We start from the raw sequence: 21,209 nt of genomic DNA, 5'->3' as shown, positions 1-21,209 counted from the left end.
TTGCAGAAAATAAAGATTTGGTGATTTTCTCTAGGTCTTACCATGTATTCGCATTTCTCTCTCGTAATAGGTAAATTAACATGTTCCATTGGATTGTATCATAGAAATATCAGAGATGGTGATGGAGAAAGGATATGCAATATAATAACGCTGTACAAGAAATTGATGGGTTGTATTCGATTTTATCATTGAATGCATGCTTGTATTCAAGTTCTTGATTGGTGTTTTCAGTGTCGCTAGTCCTTGTGTTTTATCGTTAGTAGTCAATATCTGTGGTTTCTGGGTTTTTCCGCGGGAAGGGTTGAAGACTTCGGCTTCAGATAGTACACAGACTAGCATACAATTAAAGGAGATTGCTCCAAATTAAGTCTACCATGCTTCTTTTTTATGCACGCCTGCTCTTGTGACCTGAAAGTTTATGTCATCACATGGTTAGGAACCACGAGATGGGATCTGCTCAGATGGAGAGCGAAACTTGAGTTGTTTTTAATAATATTTTCGGTTGCATGCGGTTCAAGCAAGTGCATCTCTCGTATCAAAGCCTTTTACCACTGATGTATTTCCAATTTGAATTCGTACTAATATCAACATCAAAAGCGTACACTGACAACCACTAACATCAACATACAGGTAAGGAGAGAACAAAAAAAATGGCAACAGAAGCAACCACTTGAATCACTCATGCAAACCCAAAAACTAGGAGGGAATCGGAGGTCGCTCTATCGGATGTGAAGTTTCTCTGCATCAAAACTTTGCAGCATTTGCTGAATTTTAGTCTTCGGGGCAAGCTTCAGATGTCTTTGCCAGTGGGTAAGAAGAGTTTTAAGTTGGTTCCTCAACTTTAAAGCCCATATTAAGGTCGCAGGAGACAATCCATTCATGTAAATTCACAGGATAGCTATCTGCAAATCATGCACTTCAAAGTAGTTCATCGGTTCCTGTCAACTTTTCAAATTCACTTTCATCAATTGTCCCCTTCTTCAGTTTTTTCAATAAACGATATTCCCGAGCCAACTCTTCTTCATCCTCAACTGTCTGGGCAGCTCGTCTCTGTTTAGCAGTTTTCTTTCTCATGACAGTAGCTGCAGCACTAGGGGTCTTGCTTACCTTTTGGGGTTTTGATTCTTGCTGCCGTGCTTCTTTCTTGGCTTGCAAATTTTTCCGTCTTTGTTTCTGACGAGATTTATCCCTAATCACAATTATAGGCTATTAGCACTCGGTCACTATAAGAAAACAAGAAGATGAAGTTTTATGACACCATGTCCATGTGGACACTGGACGAGATATGCATGGGATAAGGAGTTCGAGCCTTAACGATTCGTGTAAATACAGGTAAAGCTCAAGTGAGGGGACAAACCAATTTTTGAAGCTGCAGAACTATGACAGAATAATATGAAACAAATAATAAATCAGACTAGGGATGAGAACGTTCAACAATTTCAGGTCTAATATGTCTAGTCATGAGTGCTCATACACTGGTATTGTAATTGCTGCTACATAACAAACAGTCCCTTCTTCACAATTAACGTGGTAGCAAGGCATAGTGAAGAACTCTTACTTGTACTTGATCTCCTCTAAATTGAGGTCGTCAACTGGAGTGAAATCCTTGGTTGAAAGTGAGTGGTGCTTTACCTCTGGCATTGATGGGAGCTGTAATAAGCCATATCCCATGCCCAACTTCCCAACTTCAAGTTCTTTCCACCTGTAAAATACAAATATAAGGTAAACCCAGTTACAGTCCAACAGAAGTAAAGGTTCTAGGATGGGAAACCTAAAGATGGTCTTATCCAGTTAGGGGTTATGTTTTTTTGTGGGTTGGGGGGCAGTAGGTTAGGAACAGCATGAAGCATGATTATTAACCTGAAAATGTAAGAGCAGTGGTGTTCTTTATATGCACGAATGTACGAAACAAATGCTCTCAGTCCTTTCTCCATGACATCACGGTCCTTTTTAGCAGCAGATCGTATCTGAAACAGGTAACGACCAGAAATATTGGATCAATGACCAAAAATAGAAGGGCATAGCAGAAAAGAAAACTATGAAATATGCTAGATACAGTATCTAGAAAGCAAGCCGGTGGTTAGAATATAACAATAATAGCAGTGAAGATGTTAACCTTTGAAACATGTGGGCAAAAAATCATCTCAACATGTGACACAACTAGCAGAATTGAGTACCATAATTAATCACAAATTATTTCAGTGTGTAGTGCTGGCAATCAAATCCAAATAAGCTTGACAATGATACATGCACCATAAGAGAAAATGGTCATTCAGGATTGACCATAGTGCTTCATGGCATCAAGGTTAGTTATGCTAATAGCATTGTGAACCTAATCAGGTTTTTTGCTCTATCATCGTCTTCTAAGTTACTGCTTGGAAAAAATTGAGGTCACCTGAGGAACAACATCTGGTGCGTCATCTGCACATTTCCTTTCCAGAAGAGGAACCCTTCTTATGCGCAGGAATTCCACATAAGCTTCCTCCTGCAAGAAGTGACTACATTGATCACTTTTGTTGTAAGTGGAAGCAATAGATAGAAAATAACATGAACAAAAAGAATTCAGAATAACATATTTAAGAGCTAATAAAAATTGCTTCAATGCAGAAGTGATAAGCTACACCTTTGGCAACAGAAAAACAATGGAACTTCCTTGTCTACCCAACCGAGCAGTTCGACCAACTCTATGAACAAAGACATTTGGGTCTTGAGGGGGGTCGTACTGCAAGATTAAATGAAAAAAATATTTCAACTATCAATTAACCTTAGAAATAAAAAATTAAAAGTAACATTCTCTTCATAAAGTTACAACGCTGCAGAGTGTGGATAGTTACTGCACTACCTGCACTATACAGTCCACACCGGGAATGTCAAGTCCACGTGCAGCAACATCGGTGCACAGAAGAATGCCACTTGTGAGAGATGTAAATGAAGTCAATGCTTTCTCTCTTGCTGTCTGTCAGGCATAAAAAAAAAGAAAAAGAAAAAAATATGAAAATGTCGGAACACATGGCGATCTGCTGGAGATTTCTTCACCAACAACCTCTGCTCATCTTTGAATTTTTACCTGCTTCATCTTCCCATGAAGAGATATCAGAGAGAAGCCGTTCAATACAGTGAGACGTGGAAGAACAACCCCCCAGTAATCGACACAAGCACACGTCATGAAGTATCTGCAGATTATGGAAAAAATTTTGTAACAAATGATATCTCATCAGACCTTAACAATGTAGATTGCTTTGCCATCCTTTTACAATATAGAACACAACTTACATGATAAATTTTTTAGATTTGTTCTTAAGAAGGAGATCAACAAGCTGAGACGGTTTCTTATCTGCTTCACATTCCAGATACTACAGAAAGAAAAGATAAGTTAACATATTGACTCCACTAAAGACAAATATTGACCAAGAACTATTCTCCATTAACATGTAAGGGATAACCCAGGTTGAATGGCAAATTAATGCCATGTAGAATTAGCATAACACAACATACAATATACCTCAAGTAGAAGGCCTGATGGTGTTTTGGAAGGTGCTAATTGTTGACCAGACACTGAGTTATTTAATGATTTTGTTTCAGCTCGAACTTCAACCTTCACAGGATTCCTCAGTCCAGCTTTGGATAGCTCTTCAACAGCCTCAGTTTGAGTAGCTGAGAAAAGGCCAGTTCTACGAAGCTTGGGTAAGCGAGATATAATGGAGTTTAGCTGCTTCTGGAATCCCATATCCAATAGCCTATCAGCCTCATCTAAAATCAAAACCTGTTCAACCAATGGACAAATTTACCAGTAATCTTCATGATTGCTTTTGTTGTGCACCACAAATCATCCTTGTTCACAATCTCCATAATTCGCAATTCAGAACATGGTTATCTCAATAAACTTCTTAAAAAGGCATGCAACATTTTATCAGATGTCCCTGATTCAGTGGTCATGTTTTCTTTATAAAGAAATAATCAAGGTAAATGCTTTGCATTCCTAGAGAATGATAACATATGAAACATAACAGGCAAGAGGGTATAAGAAGCCTCAACCTCATCAAGTGGTTAAAAATCACTACCTCGAGGTTTCTAAAGTCCAAGACATCCACACGATCCATTATATCATACAGCCTCCCAGGTGTTCCTATCAACAAATTAGCCCCTTCCTCCTCTATCATCTTCACGTCAGCTTTTACATCCATGCCTCCAACAAGTAGCATGGACTTAAAATTTGATAAGGTTGCAATAAAGGGTTGTGCAACATTATATATTTGCGACGATAACTCCCTTGTAGGAGAAATAATTATTCCCATCACCTGTTAACCACGTAAAGCACTGAGATTATCAGCTTAATTATTAAGCTACAGAACCAAAATTAAAAACAAATGCAAGGAAGCAACTATGATACAAACTCCCAAAAGTCACTGTAGTTAAAATTTTCCACCTTCAATATCCAAACAGCTAAAAGCATTAAAATTCTCTTCTCATTTTTCAAATTATCTCAGCAACTAGGCAGGGTTAAGAAAATCAAAGAAAAGGTGAACAGCTTATTTTTCAACAATTCAAATGCTGATTCAACCAAATTACAAATAGTCACGCAACTAAAACAGACCAAAACTACACCAGTCTATTAAATTAAGCAACTTGAACACTGAACCTAAACTGGACCCGAGAATCACCAATTTTCAATTCAAACAACAAAAGACACTAACTTTCCTTCGCTCGCTCCCAGTTTTCAGCAGTCGAACAGAACGCATAAAAAATAGAGAAGAAAGCAATCACCTGGTGAGGTTTGGGAGAAGAGGATCGGCGAAGAATTTCGACGAGAGGTACAACAAAAGCTAGAGTTTTTCCGGATCCAGTGGCGGCGTCAACTGCTACGTCTTTGTAGCTGCATAGTAAAGGGATAGTAGCGGCTTGAACCGGTGTGCAGTAGTCGAACCCAGAATTGGTTAAGGCTTCGAGAACTGGCTCGGATATTGAAGGCTTTAAATCGGAGAAGCGGGTGTTTGTTAATGCTCTGTTTGGGTTCGGTGATTCGGTGGTGTCCATTGTAGGGTTTCAGGTACCGCCGCTTCTTTGATTCCCAAAATCTATGTTGCGGCTTTTGTTGCTCGTGTGTCTGGAATTAACAGAAACGTTTTTCAAGGATAGTTGAATGGAGAAGTATATAATTCTCCAAAGAGAAAAGCAACGTTTCTTACGCTTTCTTATTCTTTTGCAGCACTTAGGTTAGCTCCATGACACCAAAGGAACGAAAGCCTGGCCCAGTCTTTTGTACAGGCTTGTTAAGCGTTGCTTGCGAGCACGGATGCTGCATTTAGAAAAAAAAAAAAAAGGAAGCAGCAAATTACTCTAGCCTTGGATTCATTGCATTGTGCATTGGATGACTATTTTACCATTGTCAGATAAAATTAACTAATTTGTTATCAGGGACAGTATTATCTTTTTCACATTAATTACTAGTAATTATTGAATTGATTTGGATATATCATTTTTCTTGTATCTTTTAGTACAGTAAAATTATTCTTAAAAGCTAAAAAGTATTAAACTTATATAGGAATTCTTTGTTTTATTTAAGCACTGTTAAATTATTAAATTACCTTTAAAATAACAAAAAAAAATTATTAGGCTTGAGTCCAGGGTTTTTTTTTTGCATTCTCAACTTGGTTTTTTTATTATAATCAAGTAGATTGATGACTAATTTTGTGTTTTAATAAATATTAAATATTATTTAAAATAAAAAATGATTAGCATGTGCAACACGCGCGCTAATGTGTAGAAGTCACGAGTGTCATTGAATAGCTTGCGCAACATCGCTTGATGCTCAAACGATGGCTTTCTAGACAGCGTTCGATTTGTCTTGGCGACGCCTCCATTCTTAGGTGCGCACATGTGGCTGATAAACCTCCAGTTTAGTGACGACGACCTTTACTATTTTCCCTTCTTTTCTTTCCCCCTCGATTTCGGTGTCCAACCCTTCATTTTTTCATGACAATCTTTCAAATTGTTTTTTGTCTATGTTTGGTCCATGTTGTTTTGATTGTTATTTATTTTACTTGAAAAGAATTATAAAATTGAAATGTTTTTTTTCATCCTCTTCTAATTTTTTAAACCTTACAAGTTTGGTCTTTGCTATTTTGATTGCTATTTATTTTATTCAATATATTTTTTTTATGTTTTCATCATCTTTTAATTTTTCTCCTATCATATTCGATCATTGTTCTTTTAATTGTTATTTTTTTACTTTGAAAAATTTTTTATTTTTTGTTTCGATCTTATCCTTCAATATTAAATTAGTTGATAATTGAGCTTTTCAATTAAATTCATGTCTATGATTTAAAGGATTGTTGTTTTGCTTGTTTTTTTTCTTTTTATATATTCAAGTTTTTTTTTTTGTTTCATCATCCAGCGTCTAGTTAATTGGAGATTGGGATCAATTAATATTTGTTATTTGCTTTCTATTGGATTTTTTACTTATTTTAAAAATGATATAAGTTATCTCACCTAACAACATTAAGTTGTTTGACAATTAAGGTTTATAGTTTTATTTAACTTATCTTCATCAAGGTTATCCCAATATCACAATTAAATTGCAAAATTTATATGCTGACTCGAGAAAGCTAGGATCATAATATTTTGTTTGCTAAAACTTGAGATTTGATATATATATATATATATATATATATATATATATATATATACGCGCACGCGCACGCGCACACTCTTTACGAAGTTATTGCGTTCACATTTATTTTTTGTTTCATTATTAGATAAGATCTCTCAACATTTGATTTTTTAAAAAAATATTCTTGTCTTAGTTCGACATTCAATTGATCGAGAATTGATCATTGTGTTTTCTTTCTTGTTTTTATTTTTACAGGATTATTCCAATCTATTGCTCATAATCACGAGGTTAGCAAGTTAACCTTGTTTAACATAAGTTTTTTTTTAGTTTTTTTTTTAATTTTATCCTTTAACATTAGATTATTTGACAATTGAACTTTATGATCTTATTCAATTTGTTTTTAACATGGTTAATCCGATATCACGATCAAGTTATGTATTTGGCGTGCTAATCCCAATAAGCGCGAGTCAAGATTTTTTTACCTTTTTTTGTTGGTATTTTCTTCAGTTTATTTATTGTTATTGTATTTTTTTTACTTATCTTTATATATCAACCGAGCTTATTAAATTCAACCGAGTCAATAACCCAAGTTTAGTCTTTTTTTTTTTTAATATAGAAATGCTTGCATCATCCTAACATCTTTTTTTCCTACATTGAAAAAATTAGGTCGGTCCATGACACTCGAGCGGCCTATCAAGTGCAAAGCTAAGATTTAAGGGGTGTTTGAGATTGAGTTTTAACTTATTTTTTGTTAAAATCTGATTTTTTTTGCTTTAAATTATTTCTTTTAGTATTTTTTTATCGTTTTTATATGTCGATGTCAAAACTAAATTCTAAAACAATAATATTATTTTGATATATATTTGAGTAAAAAATACTTTAACAAACAAAAAGCTACCATATTTTCAAATAGCCCAAAGTTTAAAAAAAAACAAGAAGAATAAAGAAAAACAGGTGACCGGATGGGATCTGATTATCGAAACCAGTAGAGCACTGTAATTCTTTAAGGTTAGTGACAATACAGTATACAAGGAATTTCTGGATTGTTAGTTTTGATTTAACTGTTTAAGATTTCATCTCATCCAATCAATAAATAATTAAAATTATCAGTATTTTTTTATTGAAAAAACCAAAACCATTAATTTCAAAATTAATGCATTCAAGGCCCTTGAGTAGTCGGGGTGCTTCACTTTACATGTACATAAGATATTCCTGAACATGATTCCACGTATTAAAATTATACTTCCTTTTCCAATTAGAGGTTATTGTATCCTAATAAATGAATTCAGAGAAGATATTATTCTGATGACCTCTTCTTGAAATGAAAGGAGGAAATTTAACGACCAGTCGTTCCAGTTAGTTTTCCAAAAGAATAATTACCCAAGCTCGAGGTGAGCTGAAATCAATTTCGAGATAAAAACATTTCTGAGCTGAATCGCGAGTTTTAACTTATCGTAAACACTAGATAAGTTTCAGCTCTGAGACATAAAAATATAAGGACTGGGCTAGAATTCCTGGCCTTTTTGAGGTCTGGATTACTTTAAATTTGGGCCCACGTTGCCCTCTGTTTCCAACCTGGGCTTTGACCCATTTCCATGAATTAATTGACAACAACAACGACAGACAGACAGATTTTCCCTGCTAGCCAGGATCGACTGCGACTCAGGAAACGGGGAAGGATCCTTGCGCGCTTCTATCGCTCTCTTTTTTGGCAATTTCTCGCTGCTCTTCCCTGCCGTACCTCAACAGCATTAAAAAGCAAAGCAGGAAAAGAAGAGAGAAATGAAAATAACCATAAGTTTCTTCAATTCTTTGAGATACTACTTTCTAATCATTGCCATTCTACACCGAGTTGGGTCTCTCGACCCAGTCTCTGCAGTCTGCGAGCTTAGTTTCGTTGTTAGAGACAAGGTTTATAGCTTCAACTTGGTTTCTCCGCTCCCGAATTTCCCTCACGGTGTCCTGAGCGAAGATGGGTATTCATTTACTCTCTCTCTTTCTTGATCTGGGTTTTTCCTATCTTCATTGAATTTTCTCTTATTGCTTCTGTTTTCACCTTTCTGTGCTTGCTTCACTTTGATGGCATTCCCGGCTCACTGTTCAACTAGATACTGTTGTATTGCTTAATTTTGCGTTAAAATAGCTCGGCATAATAATAATGTAAATTAGGTGAAATAATGATCTTGTTTTCTTTACATTATCACTTCTATACCCTTGGTTTAAAATTTTGATGATGTAGTAATAGAAAGTGGCAAGAGTCGAGCCTTAGTGGGATTTTTAATTGAGTAGAACTAGGCTAGTAGGAGACAATACTGCGGAGATGTATGTAGGAAACGTGGAAACACGACAAATGACTGGATAAAAAGTAAAGTTGCAGCCATAAGGAAGTGAAGGTGCCACTTATGTGATGATAAATTGAAAGACAGCCATGTGATATGATTTCATCATGTATTCATGTAGACTTTGAATTTGCTGGTACAAGAAGTGATTTTATCCATGGACAGAATAAGGAGAGAGCAAAGTGGGTCCAATGAATTTTTTATGAGCGTGGAAGGGAGACTTAGTTAAATTGAGCTGTTGTTTAAGGCCAAGAATGAGAATAATAAACTTGGAATGTTTGATTTATATTTAATTTATGTGAAGGGTTTATCAGAAATGAACATAGCAAACATTAAAAATCGATCTGTATACATGTGTGTGTATGCTTTTTCCATATCAAATCCAGCATAGAATCATTGCTGGACCATGTCACATGTATTGCAAGATTCAGGGAATCCTGATTTTATCAAATAGGGATGGATTCTGATGGAGATCTATAACTTCTATTCTTTTTTGGTTGGTGTGACTGATATAGGTTTTATAAGGCAGCAGTGAACGAGACTGTGCTCTGGTTTCAGGTTGGCTCCATCAGGTTACACTTTATTTACTCGTTTTCTAAGTGATCTTTGTTATTTGTGTAAGCAGTATGCTTACCTGTTTATCAGATGCGGTGCAACCTCAAAAACAAACACGCACTTAGCTAACTCCACATTAGAACTTCCACAATATCATGTAAAGAATAATCACATTCCAGGATTGTTATTTATGAATCTGACTTGCAAATTATAAAGTTGATACCTTTTAAATTCGGAAACAAGATCTTGCTGATTCAAGTTCAACAATTTATTACCTAATTAGAAAACACAGAAATATGGTTCCATGCCGCAAACGCTGCATATTCATTAAGGTTCTTTTATGAACCTTTTCTTGCAATAGCAATCTTGATTCTGAATTATTTCCACTGTTTGAGAGCTGGTATTTTGTATGGAGTCAAAATCTTGTAGATTGAAATTCAACAATATACTCGATCCGATGAAAAATTGAAACCAATGCTATGGTTAGAGGTGTTGAACTTGAACAGGACGATTTGCTATTAATTTTCTATTTTTTTTCAGTAATGATCCCTCTACATGAAATTATAGCTGAATTATTCCAGTTGATTTTCCATTGATTTTTTCTTCTTGGTTTCATGGAGCAGCTCTGTGATGGAATGATTTTTAATCATGACCCCCCTAGATGTGTTGAATGCCTGGTAAATTCCTCTCATCAAGATTAATTATAGTTTTTTTTATATATATATATATCTGGGAGGTGGAAGTTCTCGATGATGAATCGTCAAAGGAATATTGTTAAGGCATTGGCACGAGATGGACTCAGAACCAGCACAAGTCAAACATTCCCATTGTATGCATCTGATTCATCTTCATTTAGTTTGGCATATTGTTGTCATATGGAATTGGAGTTGTCACTGCATGGTTATCTTGTCTATCTACCTTTAAGGATAAAATCATTGTCTACAAGATTGGTTTAGAGAACATGTGATATGCTCTCTAGGTAGACCATATAGAGATGTTCCAGTGGATTGTTGAAACATCTCATTACAGTCAGGTGGCATTTGTTCATCCGCTGCAGCAGAAGTTTGCTGGCATTTTTCATCAATGAAGAATTGGGTGGAGAACCATCAGATTCCATGTGATCTCTTTCAATCTTTTATTTTTAGGATGCCTGCTAATATGCTCAATTATGTACCCTGTTAGCCAAGAAGCAGATATTCTATTTACCATCAGAGTTACAAAAGGTTTTTTTATTTTACTGTCTTTTGGTTACTGCAGGACTGCGGGGGGGCATCGCGTTGTGGCATGGAATGCAGTGCTCTCATGGCAAGGAATATTGAAGGTAAACAATGTTAAAGAGTTTATATATGTTTGATATTTTAGTTGCACCATACTTGCATTTATACCTAAACCCTACTGATGTACTTTAAAGTTTTTCTTTTCAAATATCAGGTTTCCCCAATATCCGAGTCTGTTTTGAAAATAAGCATTAAGCATGATTAACTCAGTTTTTTTAAAAAACATGGTTTTGTAAATAGTGCAGATCCTTATCTAATGTGTCATTTGTCAGATTAACTGATAAGGCTTTTTAGTGCCATCTTATTTGTAACTAGTCAGTGTAAATTAATATTATACATTCAAATGCACCGGGTCTAAAAGGTGTTAATTCAATTCGGAATGTGAAGAATTTGCATCCCTATGCTACGAAGACAAATAGTATTGTTTCCTCTTGACTTAAATGAGCATCATGTTCTTAGCTAAATCATTTCTCACAAGTTACAATATGAGATAGCTATATGTACACGACATGTGCATCATCATTAATGTTGGCAGAGCATTGTATCTGTTTCAACCGAGTAGTAATAATCTTGTTGAACTAGTTTTCATCACTCATTTAGACATGTCACAGCCTCAAAATTAATTATAAATTTCAATCACAGAGGTAATATTGTCATCATTATCCAAAATGTTTCTTTGCCATTTCAATTGAGCTGTCTGAATATTATATTGCCATGTAATAAATCAGAATGACGAGGAAATGTCTCCCTAGCTCTATTATTTTAGTCTTAGAGACAACCATTCTTGAAACATGTTAAACTAGACCCAGGTTATGATTAGATCCTGACATGTTTGCAGGCTATGATGTATGCACCACTATTGGAAAAGTCACTAGCACTAGCACTAACATTATTGGTAAGATAATTATCTTTCCCTTTTTCTATACATAATATAAATGATATATCTATTTAATTCTTTATGCGTGGGTCTCCAATATGGGTTGGTTATGGCAGCGTGGGTGTGCTAGCCCTTTATGATCCTGTGGTTTATGAGAGTCCTTCCCCTAATTTCACGTCTACCTTTTTAAATTATTGCTAATGCTTTGTCTTATACGCATCAATGTTGCAGATAATCAAAATCCCCACAAGGGTGTGATTGTTAAGATGACAAGCAGTGGATCAAAGCATAATTGTTCACTCTCTGTCTCTGTCATCTGTGATTCAAATAGAGTTCATGTGAGGGAGTTTTCCTTGAATCTTTCCCTCCAAACTTTCTTATTCTACTACATTAATTTTCCTGGAGCTGTTAATACCTGATCTACACCCTTTGACTTCATTTATAATTCTGTTTCACAGGGGCCACACTCATTGGAGAAACTAGGGACCTGTGATTATGTGAGTTACTGAATAAATCATTTATAACTTAAAGTGGTTGTGGTTAATGATTAGTTAGTGACACAATGTTCTCTGGGAATTGTTAGACGCAACTGATATGTGCTGTGAATGACATGCTTATTATGCATACAGACTAGGCCCAGAATTATGTAGCCTTAAAGTGTTACTCTTTATGTTGGTACTTATTTCATTATTTCTCTGAATCCTGTAAATCATACAATTGAGATCTATAGAGAATCCATCTGCTGGCTCTTATAAATTACTTCTTTTGCTTGTTTGCTTATCTACTGGATATGGAGCTTTTGGTCATATCATAGCCTGTGTTACTAGTAAAGGCGCCCACTGTCATTTTTCTTCTGTGTAGTCAACTTTACGTTTCGGACATTGAAAATGTTGGTGGACATGCTTTAATGTGCATTTCAGTATTTCAGGCTTCTAATTTTCTCTTTCTGACAGGCCGCAGTGCTACAGCACCCTTCTGGTTGTGCCACAATCAATGGTCATGGAAAAGGATGGGGCTGGTTTGGTACCTTGATGATCATGTAAGGGTTTCCTTTTCTTCTTCTTTTTTCCTCCTATTATGAATGCCATTCATTTGGTGACACTTTGAGTTTTGAAGAAGCTGTTATGCTTATCTGATTCTTTTTTTGTTTTTGTTTTTTTATAAATTTCAGTGTCTTTTGTCTTTTTGGAGGTTATTTATTGGCGGGTGCAGTTTATCGACATTTCTACATTGGAGTTCATGGGTTAGATGTATGTTTCATCTCATAGCTGTTATTCTGATTGTCTGAACTGTTTAGATGGCTATTAGCAGCAATATTGTCCAGTTAGTAACTTCATCCCAGTAAAACAACTTATACGGTGGTTTAAATCATCTGACTTTAGGGATTGACATTTTCTCTGCTGTGGGATAAGAGTTCCTCATTGCGGGCTAATACGAGATCTAGTGAGATCTTCTTAGGCTATGATCATTATATGATTTCAATATTGTTAGCCAAATGCTGCTACATTTTTTTAAACAAGCCTGAATTTGCTTTTCAATATAGTGGCTTCTGTTCCCCAGTAGGCCAAAGGATGGTGGCATGATCTAGATGTTATTATATATAAATCTGAGCTGCTAGAACTTGTAAAGCTAACATAAGAAGTAAAATCAAACCTTTCTGGATTCAGACATCAAAAGTTCTATCTCATTCTCCCTTGATTATCCTTTTCTTTTGTCCTCTTTTTGGCTATGATTATGTTAATTGGTCTCTACCTTATGATGCAATTCTATCTTAGTCTATTAGGATGTAATTCTGGGGGTATTAGTACAATTTCCTAAATGCTTCTGCTTTTCTAGGGTTTCTTGTGTGACTGCAGAAATTTCTTTCTTGTAGCAGTAGGGTTGTCATGCTTGATTTGGGGTGATGGATTGTCTCAATTTTACTTGGTGTCCAAATTTCTTTTCCTCTCTTTCAGCACCAAACAGCTAACGAATGCATGAGAAGCAAATAGCAAAGCATGTTCATTGTTGTAGGAAAGACATCATTCATGACATGAACCTCCTGCAACCAATCAGTCACACAAGCAGTTGTGAATTTAACTGATTTTGTTTTCCTTCTTTCATCAGATGATTCCAAACTTGGATTTCTGGACCAGGCTACCTCACAGAACACAGGTATTCCTTTTATGTGCTGTGTTTCCTTGGTTAGTGCTGTGGCCTTACTATCCGCTGACCTTACTATCCGCTGACCTTACTATCATGTACCTATCTTGCAAATGTTTTAGCTGATTTTTCTCCATAAAGAATTTGGCCGAGGAGGAACAGAATTCATGCCTAGTTTCAACTAGTTTTCTTGCACAATTAGAGTGGAAAATATCTCTAAAGAAAGAGTTCTCTCAATTGTCCAAGTCTTATGTTTGGTTCCATGGGGTATTTCTTTTTAGAATGGATCCCATGGGATACTTACTAACCCAACTATGAATAGAAGTGGTTAGATGATTTATGGGATTTTGACACATTTTGGTTGTCTTAAAAGATGGTTTCTAAAGTTCACCAATGTTTCACTGGAAAAGAACAAAACAATCAGCTGTAAAGTTCCTGAAGTTGAAGTCTGGTGTGGTGGTGGTCTACTTTGAAGTGAGCGTATGGTAGATGCTTACATAGTTCACAGTATATAATTGCTGCTCAGAAAGATCTAACTGCTAGCTAGTTTACCAATTATAGAAATGTTGAATACAGACATCTGAAAACAATATAACAATATTATATTTTTTTGCTTCTCACTTGCAGAGTTTTTTTGCATCTTTGGTACGGAGATTTAGAGGACCTACAGAAGGTTATCGAAGCTCCTATTCTCCTGTCAACTTTTGAAGATCTGGGACTTGATTTGCGATTTTTTGGTGATGAGGCTCCAATTTCTGTATGAACCTCATGCAAGTAAATCCGACCATGCTGATGGTTCCATTTTAGAAAAGCTGCTGGTAGTCAAGTCTGAAGTGTATGCTTGAAGCAGGGTTTGAAAATCCTTTTGCACAACCATCCTGTTCACGATTACACCACAATATCCAGGTTTCATATTTCCTCTTTTTTTTTTCATTGATGATATTCAATAGATTGTAATCTCTTTGACATGACAATATCAAGTATTATCATTCATTTTCTTTTATGTGATGTGTTGAAGTTTCTTTCCTTTCCTTTTTGATGTTAGATTATGCATTTTTGTATTGCACCCCCACATTCCACTAACACCTTTAGTGCCCTCATGTGCCTGTTCCTTCCTTTCTTTATTATCTCATTCATAGCATTCAAATGTTTATCACTGTATCTCGAATTCAATGAGGTCTATTCTGCAATTTCCTTTTTTTCTTCAAAGCATTCTAATTTTTTCATAGCCCTGATGAGTAACCTCTCAGCCATTATGAGGTGCTCCAAAATGCTACACCTCAAACTCTGCCTACTCCAAGCGCACATTCCTTCCCACTCCAATCTTAGATCACTCCTGCCGAAGCAAAATTTGCAATGGTATTTATTTTTTCATTTTTTTCCTCTCAAAAACGTGATGAATCTTTTCCAGGCAGTAGGTAATTTAAGTGAGTTCTAGAACTTGTTTTCTTCCGAACTTGGATTTTGCACAAAAGGAAGTTTGTGAAAGATAGAACAGGTGTGTAGATAAATGTTGTATAAGAACTTGATATGAGTGTTACAGGGTGTGTAATTGAAACATGGGACAGGAGCAGATGGAACCTGCGAGGTGATCTGCCAGATGGAACCTGCAAGCTTGGTTAGTTTTGCCTAAAGATAGTGGGATGTCTTAAACAATCTACAGCAAGTTATCAAAGTGTTTTGACGAGGCAAAAAGAGGTTGATATAGTCAGAGAATTAATTTATTTACTTTGGAAACTGGCCTATTTTATAGCTATTAGAAGCACTTTATTTAATGTTTTATTAAGCGATGGAATATAAAGTTTCATTACATCCATATTTGGCCTAGTAAAGGGTAAAAAGAGGCAGAAAGGAAATGCATGAAGGATTGGAAACCACAGATAGCCGATAGTTGTGCATGAGGAAATCTAGTGATGCCATGGAATTGTTGAGAAAAAAAAATTCGAGATGGTAAACACATATGAGAAGCCTTCAGCTGCTTCTGACTCATGTTATAATCTGAATGTTCGCATTTCAAGTGACGTTCTTGGATATTGTACTTGGCATGATTACTTCCATTTGCATCTGAACTAACTAATACCCAACTATGATTTCGGAAGGTTTCCTGCTTTCCTCCACAGCGGTTTGTATTTTAAGCTATTCAATTTGTGTGTCGCCAATTCAGCAAAGACACAATGCCTTTTTTTTATAAAAAAAAATGGTGAATGGCATCATTCTTTGGTGAACATAAGGAATCTTGCAAAAGGTATTAAAATTGTACCAGATAGAAGTGCAAAATAACGGAGAGCCATGGATTGATGAAAATATGGTTTCGAGTAGTATGGAAGACTCGAGGGTTTATGTGATATCATTTTGAATCATGGCTCTAAGATCTAACCCAACTTTAATTCGATGTGTAAACGATGAAGATTTTATTAGGCCCGTAGTTGCCATGTGTTGTTCAATCGCTAGATCCTAGTAGTATAAACACTGGATAAAGACTATTAGATAGTAGGAGAGCTGTCTGCTGTGTGACTCGTGTTATTTAGGTCTTGTTTGGAAATTTAGGCTAAATTGTATTTTTAAAAAATTCAATATTTTTTATTTAAAATTATTTTTTTTTAATTTTTTTAAATTGTTTTGATGTGTTGATATTAAAAATAATTTTTAAAAAATAAAAAAATATTATTTTAATGTATTTATAAGCAAAAAATATTTTGAACTACAATCATAATTCTAAATAGTCTTTAGTTTACGCCAAAAATCAGTAAATATTAGCTGAGATAATTTACTTGTATTTGCTTGCCTTTAAGAAAATAAAGCGCATATATATATATATATATATATATATATATATATATATGTGTGTGTGTGTGTGTGTGTGTGTGTGTGAATGGTTAATAGTGTAAAAAGAAGTTACAGCCAGGTCACGAATCATAAATAATCTATAAAATGTCACTATTTCTTTTCCATTTCGTCATTCGAATATTTCTTCATGTTTATATTAAACCACAAGCTTATTCTATACGAATTCTCAAAGTCGACGGCACAACAAGAACGAATAGACAACTAATAAACAACAAGGGAGGTGAGGATCATTAGTAGGTAACGATTTTTTTAATCCTAGTATTAGTTAATCCATCGCCATTACATACTTCCTAGAGTCAGCGTAATTGCAGCTATTATGTAGCTTGTATGATATGGACTGAAGAGTGAAGGGGAACGTAAAGTACTATACAAGATAAATAAATAAAAGGCCAACCACTCGAAGCGGAAATGCCACCAAATGCTCACCTAAACCTCTCGAATAAAGAATTGCAACTCCTCCTCATCTTCTCTTGATCGTATTGTTATAGTTGTGAATGAATCGTTTGTGTATTTAAAATGTCAGGTCTACCATGACAAGTGAAGACAATTATGTGCTAGCCATCTCTCACTGCTGATCTTAACGTATAAGTTAAGAAATTATCATTGCTTCCTCTATCAATCATGCAATGCCCACAAGGGCCAACTCAGAAATTATTATCTATCATCGCCCCTTGCCAGGAGGGCTTGGTCTTCTCTCCTCTTGTGCTCTTGAGTTTTGACTCTCATTTCGGGTGCCTCTTTGCAACACGCTAGGCCTCGGATGATGCGGACATGAAAACCAGGATATTAGATGAAAATGAAAAGCTACAGTGAGCAAATTAGATATTAAAATCTCGGACAATTTTCAGTTTTTATCAGATACTGCTGTAATCTGCGTGGAAGTAGCTGGATGTCTCCATTTCCAGAATCTTCCAGGAGCTGATTTTGCATTATTTTTTTCTTGCTTTTTTCTTTTTTTGGACGAGGAGGGGAAAAAAGCTGCTTGTTTTTATGTCTACAAATTGTTTTTTTTTTTTTTCCTTTCAAGAAGATCATTGCTCTGGTGAACTAATTCTAATCATCCAAACAAGTCAAATAAAACATCGTGGATACAATACTAAAAAGGTACACAAATCACATGCATGTTAGTTGGTCAGGGGTTCGGTGAAATTGCAAATTGTAAGGTCGTAGGCCAGATCAACAAACAACGTGTTCCGTAATGCTATATTTTTAGAATTTCGTTTTCCTTTATATATATTTATATTAACTTGAATAAATGCACAAGGTTTTGTTAAACTCCACGCCAAGAAATCAATGGTTGTATAGATAATTAACTGATTAAAACGATTTATTTTGTCATTGAACTTCCTTTAAAATTGCCAGAAAGATAAGGCAAAGGATCAAGAACCAGAATTGTATTTTTTTTTCTTTTCCTCCACATATCATAACCATTGTGTGTTTTTTTCTCGATTTATCATGTATGTAGTTACAAAAACATTGTATCATCCTCGAATATCAATCCACCTAATTACAATCATGCATTTGAACAAGACAATTATATATATTCGCATTCAATAATGTGTGGGAATTAGCCATCAACCATTCATCTTAAATTAATTTATTAATGAATATCAATTATATATATATTAATAAAAACAAGAAGAAGAAGAAGAAGAAGAGGGAAGAGAGAGAGAGAGAGAGAGAGAGAGAGAGAGAGAGAGAGAGAGAGAGAGAGAGAGAGAGTTATGTCGTCTTGTATTCGAACCGTACAAAAAAAAACAAAAAAAAAACAAAACGGTTATCACGACACATCAAAAACAACATGAGTATTTCCTTTCCTTGATTGCTCCAAACCTACATGGTTCCTATATATAACACCATGAACATAAATAAACGTAATCTTAAACTAACAAATATGAAGCAACCGTTCACTGCTTCCTCTTCTTCTTCATCTCTAATCAGAAAGGCCCGTCTCTCTCCTTACCTCTTCACTTTATTAGCCTTCATTGTCTTTGTTGCCATCCTTTACGGCGAGGACTTCGTGTGCCTCCTTGGCCAACTTGACCCCAACGTGGACCGGCTAGCAACCATAACCGGTGAGTTGAGTCCATCGGTGGATATCAAATTTTAACTCTCTTTATTCATATATAATTTCTTCTTTTTAAAAAGAAAAAAAAAGTTTTCGTGTAAAAATGTGTGGTTTACTGAGATGGCCGTTCATGTCATGTTTTGGGGTTAGAGAAGAGGTGGGAGAAGCTACCTTTCTCAATAGGGAAGACCCCAGATGGTTGTGACTTGTTTAGTGGGAGATGGGTGTGGGACGATTCAACTCGGCCTCTTTACGAAGAATCGGAGTGTCCGTACATACAGCCACAGTTGACATGTCAAGAGCATGGCAGGCCTGATAAGGATTATCAATACTGGAGATGGCAACCTCATGGCTGTGATCTTCCCAGGTAATTTAAACTTACCAAATTAGCTAAATTGGACTGTAATTTTACAGTTTGAGCAAATTAAGTTTCAATTAAAATCATACCGATGCCAGCATTCTTATTTTAAGTTGTAGTTAGATGTTATGATAATGCCATAGAGCTAGAATCTTGCGTGGCTATTATGTCCTTTCCTAACTGTAAAAAGGTAATATTTATCAACTTTTAAAGGAAAAGGGATTGGTTGTTTTTTTATTTTTTAGTTTTTTAATTAATTAGTTAGGTGCTAAGCTAGCTAGCAAATTAAAATAGACCTTTACATTTTATAAAACTAAATCTAATTAACAATACATGGAGTAAATATTTTTTGAATGGAACAAACTAATTAAGTGATGATTGCTAAACGGTCCAATTTAAATGACAGTGCTTTTGTCGCATGTTTACTATGCAGTTTTAATGCCACTTTGATGCTTGAGACCTTACGAGGAAAAAGAATGATGTTTGTTGGCGATTCCTTAAATCGAGGTCAATATGTCTCCATGGTCTGTCTTCTTCACAGACTCATCCCTGAAGGCCAAAAATCCATGGAAACGTTCGATTCTTTAACAGTCTTCACTGCCAAGGTGACAATAATTGATTTTCTCCTATAATTTTAATTGGCTTCACTATGCTTTAATCAAAATCAAAATGTGTCGTAAACACAGAAAAGTAACCTTGTTCATGATTGTACAGGAATACAATGCAACAATTGAGTTCTATTGGGCACCATTTCTCCTTGAATCAAACTCGGATAATGCCATCGTTCATAGAATATCAGATAGAATTGTGAGGAAAGGTTCGATCAATAAACATGGCAAAAATTGGAAAGGCGTTGATATTATTGTCTTCAATACTTACCTATGGTGGATGACTGGCCTCAAGATGAAAGTCTTGTAAATACTTCTTACTCTTAACTTGTCACACAGCTTTTGAGTTTTGTTAGCTTGAAAAATTAAGGTATAACAGCTTATGTTTTTCAGGCACGGTTCTTTTGAAGATGAAACGAAAGATATCATAGAGCTGTCAACTGAGGATGCCTATCGTATGGCAATGAAAAGCATGTTGAGATGGGTGAGAAAGAATATGGACCGCAAGAAAACAAGGGTCTTTTTCACTAGCATGTCACCTTCTCATGGCAAGTGAGTAGACTGTGTCCCATTTGATCATGTAATTTCCAAAAAAAAAAAAACATGGATGTGGCAAATTAACGAACCAAAAAGGACCAAGGATCTAAGAAACAGAACAGAATTACATAAACAGAATGGGAGATAGCTGCAAATATTTAGGTGTCTTAAGTTTATTTAAACAGGGGATTAACTAACAAATGATGTGCTTGTCAGGAGCATAGATTGGGGAGGCGAAGCGGGTCTTAACTGTTTCAATGAAACGACTTTGATAAACAATGCCACGTACTGGGGATCGGATTGCAGGAAAAGCATAATGGAAGTAATTGGAGATGTGTTTAGGAAATCAAAATTCCCCATCACATTTCTTAACATCACACAACTCTCAAATTACCGCAAAGATGCGCACACCTCAATACACAAGAAGCAATGGAATCCCCTGACTCCTGAGCAAATTGCTAATCCTGTCAGCTATGCAGATTGTGTGCACTGGTGTTTGCCAGGCCTTCAAGACACCTGGAACGAACTCTTATTTGCCAAGCTGTTCTATCCTTAACATCCACTGGCAAGTGAAACCTGTTGTTTTTTTCAAGTGGGAATTGATGTTGGTACAGAGGTGTGATTTTCATTGGAAATTGTGGTGCATGGGAAAATGCGAACAGGATGAGAAAATTGTAAAGAGATTAGATGACCATGTGTAAAATACTGTTGCAGAAGAAAATTCACGGGAAAATTGAATTGATTTGTTCCGGTTGCAAAATCAAATTCTAGTTGCATTGAATTTCTTATACTTCGGGAATTACACTTTACCTGTTGAAATTGCAGTAAATGTAGATTCGCAGCATTATCCATCATTGATCATCCCTAAAAGTATGCCTCTTGGCCCAGCCCGCACGAGGCTTCTCCCATCTCACCAAGCATTCATGATTCAACCTTCCCGGTCCCATGTCGATCAACCACTTTTAGCATCAACACGAACTAGCCCAGTGGC

General features: G+C 35.7%; 3 protein-coding genes across 4 annotated transcripts; 2 read left to right on the top strand and 1 right to left on the bottom strand.

Annotated features, from left to right (window-relative positions):
• Positions 1–533: 533 nt before the first annotated feature.
• On the bottom strand, positions 534–5,245 carry LOC133705894 (DEAD-box ATP-dependent RNA helicase 18). Its single transcript, XM_062131321.1, has 11 exons — positions 4,765–5,245; positions 4,062–4,298; positions 3,503–3,763; positions 3,274–3,353; positions 3,068–3,173; positions 2,843–2,956; positions 2,624–2,722; positions 2,396–2,485; positions 1,861–1,967; positions 1,559–1,702; positions 534–1,189 (listed from the first exon to the last, which is right to left on the bottom strand). Exons 1-11 carry the CDS (start codon positions 5,032–5,034, stop codon positions 919–921), a joined length of 1,779 nt encoding a protein of 592 aa, XP_061987305.1. The 5' UTR covers positions 5,035–5,245; the 3' UTR covers positions 534–918.
• A 2,993-nt stretch (positions 5,246–8,238) lies between these two features.
• Positions 8,239–14,803, top strand: LOC133704091 (uncharacterized). Of its 2 annotated transcripts, XM_062128833.1 has the most exons (11): positions 8,239–8,586; positions 9,465–9,507; positions 10,128–10,181; positions 10,762–10,825; positions 11,620–11,676; positions 11,890–11,996; positions 12,117–12,155; positions 12,612–12,697; positions 12,830–12,908; positions 13,765–13,812; positions 14,428–14,803. In XM_062128833.1, the coding sequence occupies exons 1-11, from the start codon at positions 8,393–8,395 to the stop codon at positions 14,506–14,508; spliced, it is 852 nt and encodes a 283-aa protein (XP_061984817.1). In that variant the 5' UTR covers positions 8,239–8,392; the 3' UTR covers positions 14,509–14,803. The 2 variants fall into 2 exon arrangements, with proteins under 2 accessions (XP_061984817.1, XP_061984818.1); XM_062128834.1 differs by lacking the exon at positions 12,830–12,908 and having other exon boundaries at positions 14,428–14,518.
• A 3,710-nt stretch (positions 14,804–18,513) lies between these two features.
• Positions 18,514–20,983, top strand: LOC133705758 (protein trichome birefringence-like 33). The gene is made up of 6 exons (XM_062131147.1): positions 18,514–18,722; positions 18,866–19,082; positions 19,507–19,678; positions 19,788–19,987; positions 20,075–20,233; positions 20,435–20,983. The coding sequence occupies exons 1-6, from the start codon at positions 18,542–18,544 to the stop codon at positions 20,772–20,774; spliced, it is 1,269 nt and encodes a 422-aa protein (XP_061987131.1). The 5' UTR covers positions 18,514–18,541; the 3' UTR covers positions 20,775–20,983.
• Positions 20,984–21,209: the final 226 nt, after the last annotated feature.

This window comes from Populus nigra, chromosome 10, assembly GCF_951802175.1.
Source record: "Populus nigra chromosome 10, ddPopNigr1.1, whole genome shotgun sequence".
Classification (NCBI taxonomy): domain Eukaryota; kingdom Viridiplantae; phylum Streptophyta; class Magnoliopsida; order Malpighiales; family Salicaceae; genus Populus; species Populus nigra.
The sequence above is the reverse complement of the archived record's forward strand: the minus strand, read 5'-3'. Positions and strand labels throughout refer to the sequence as shown.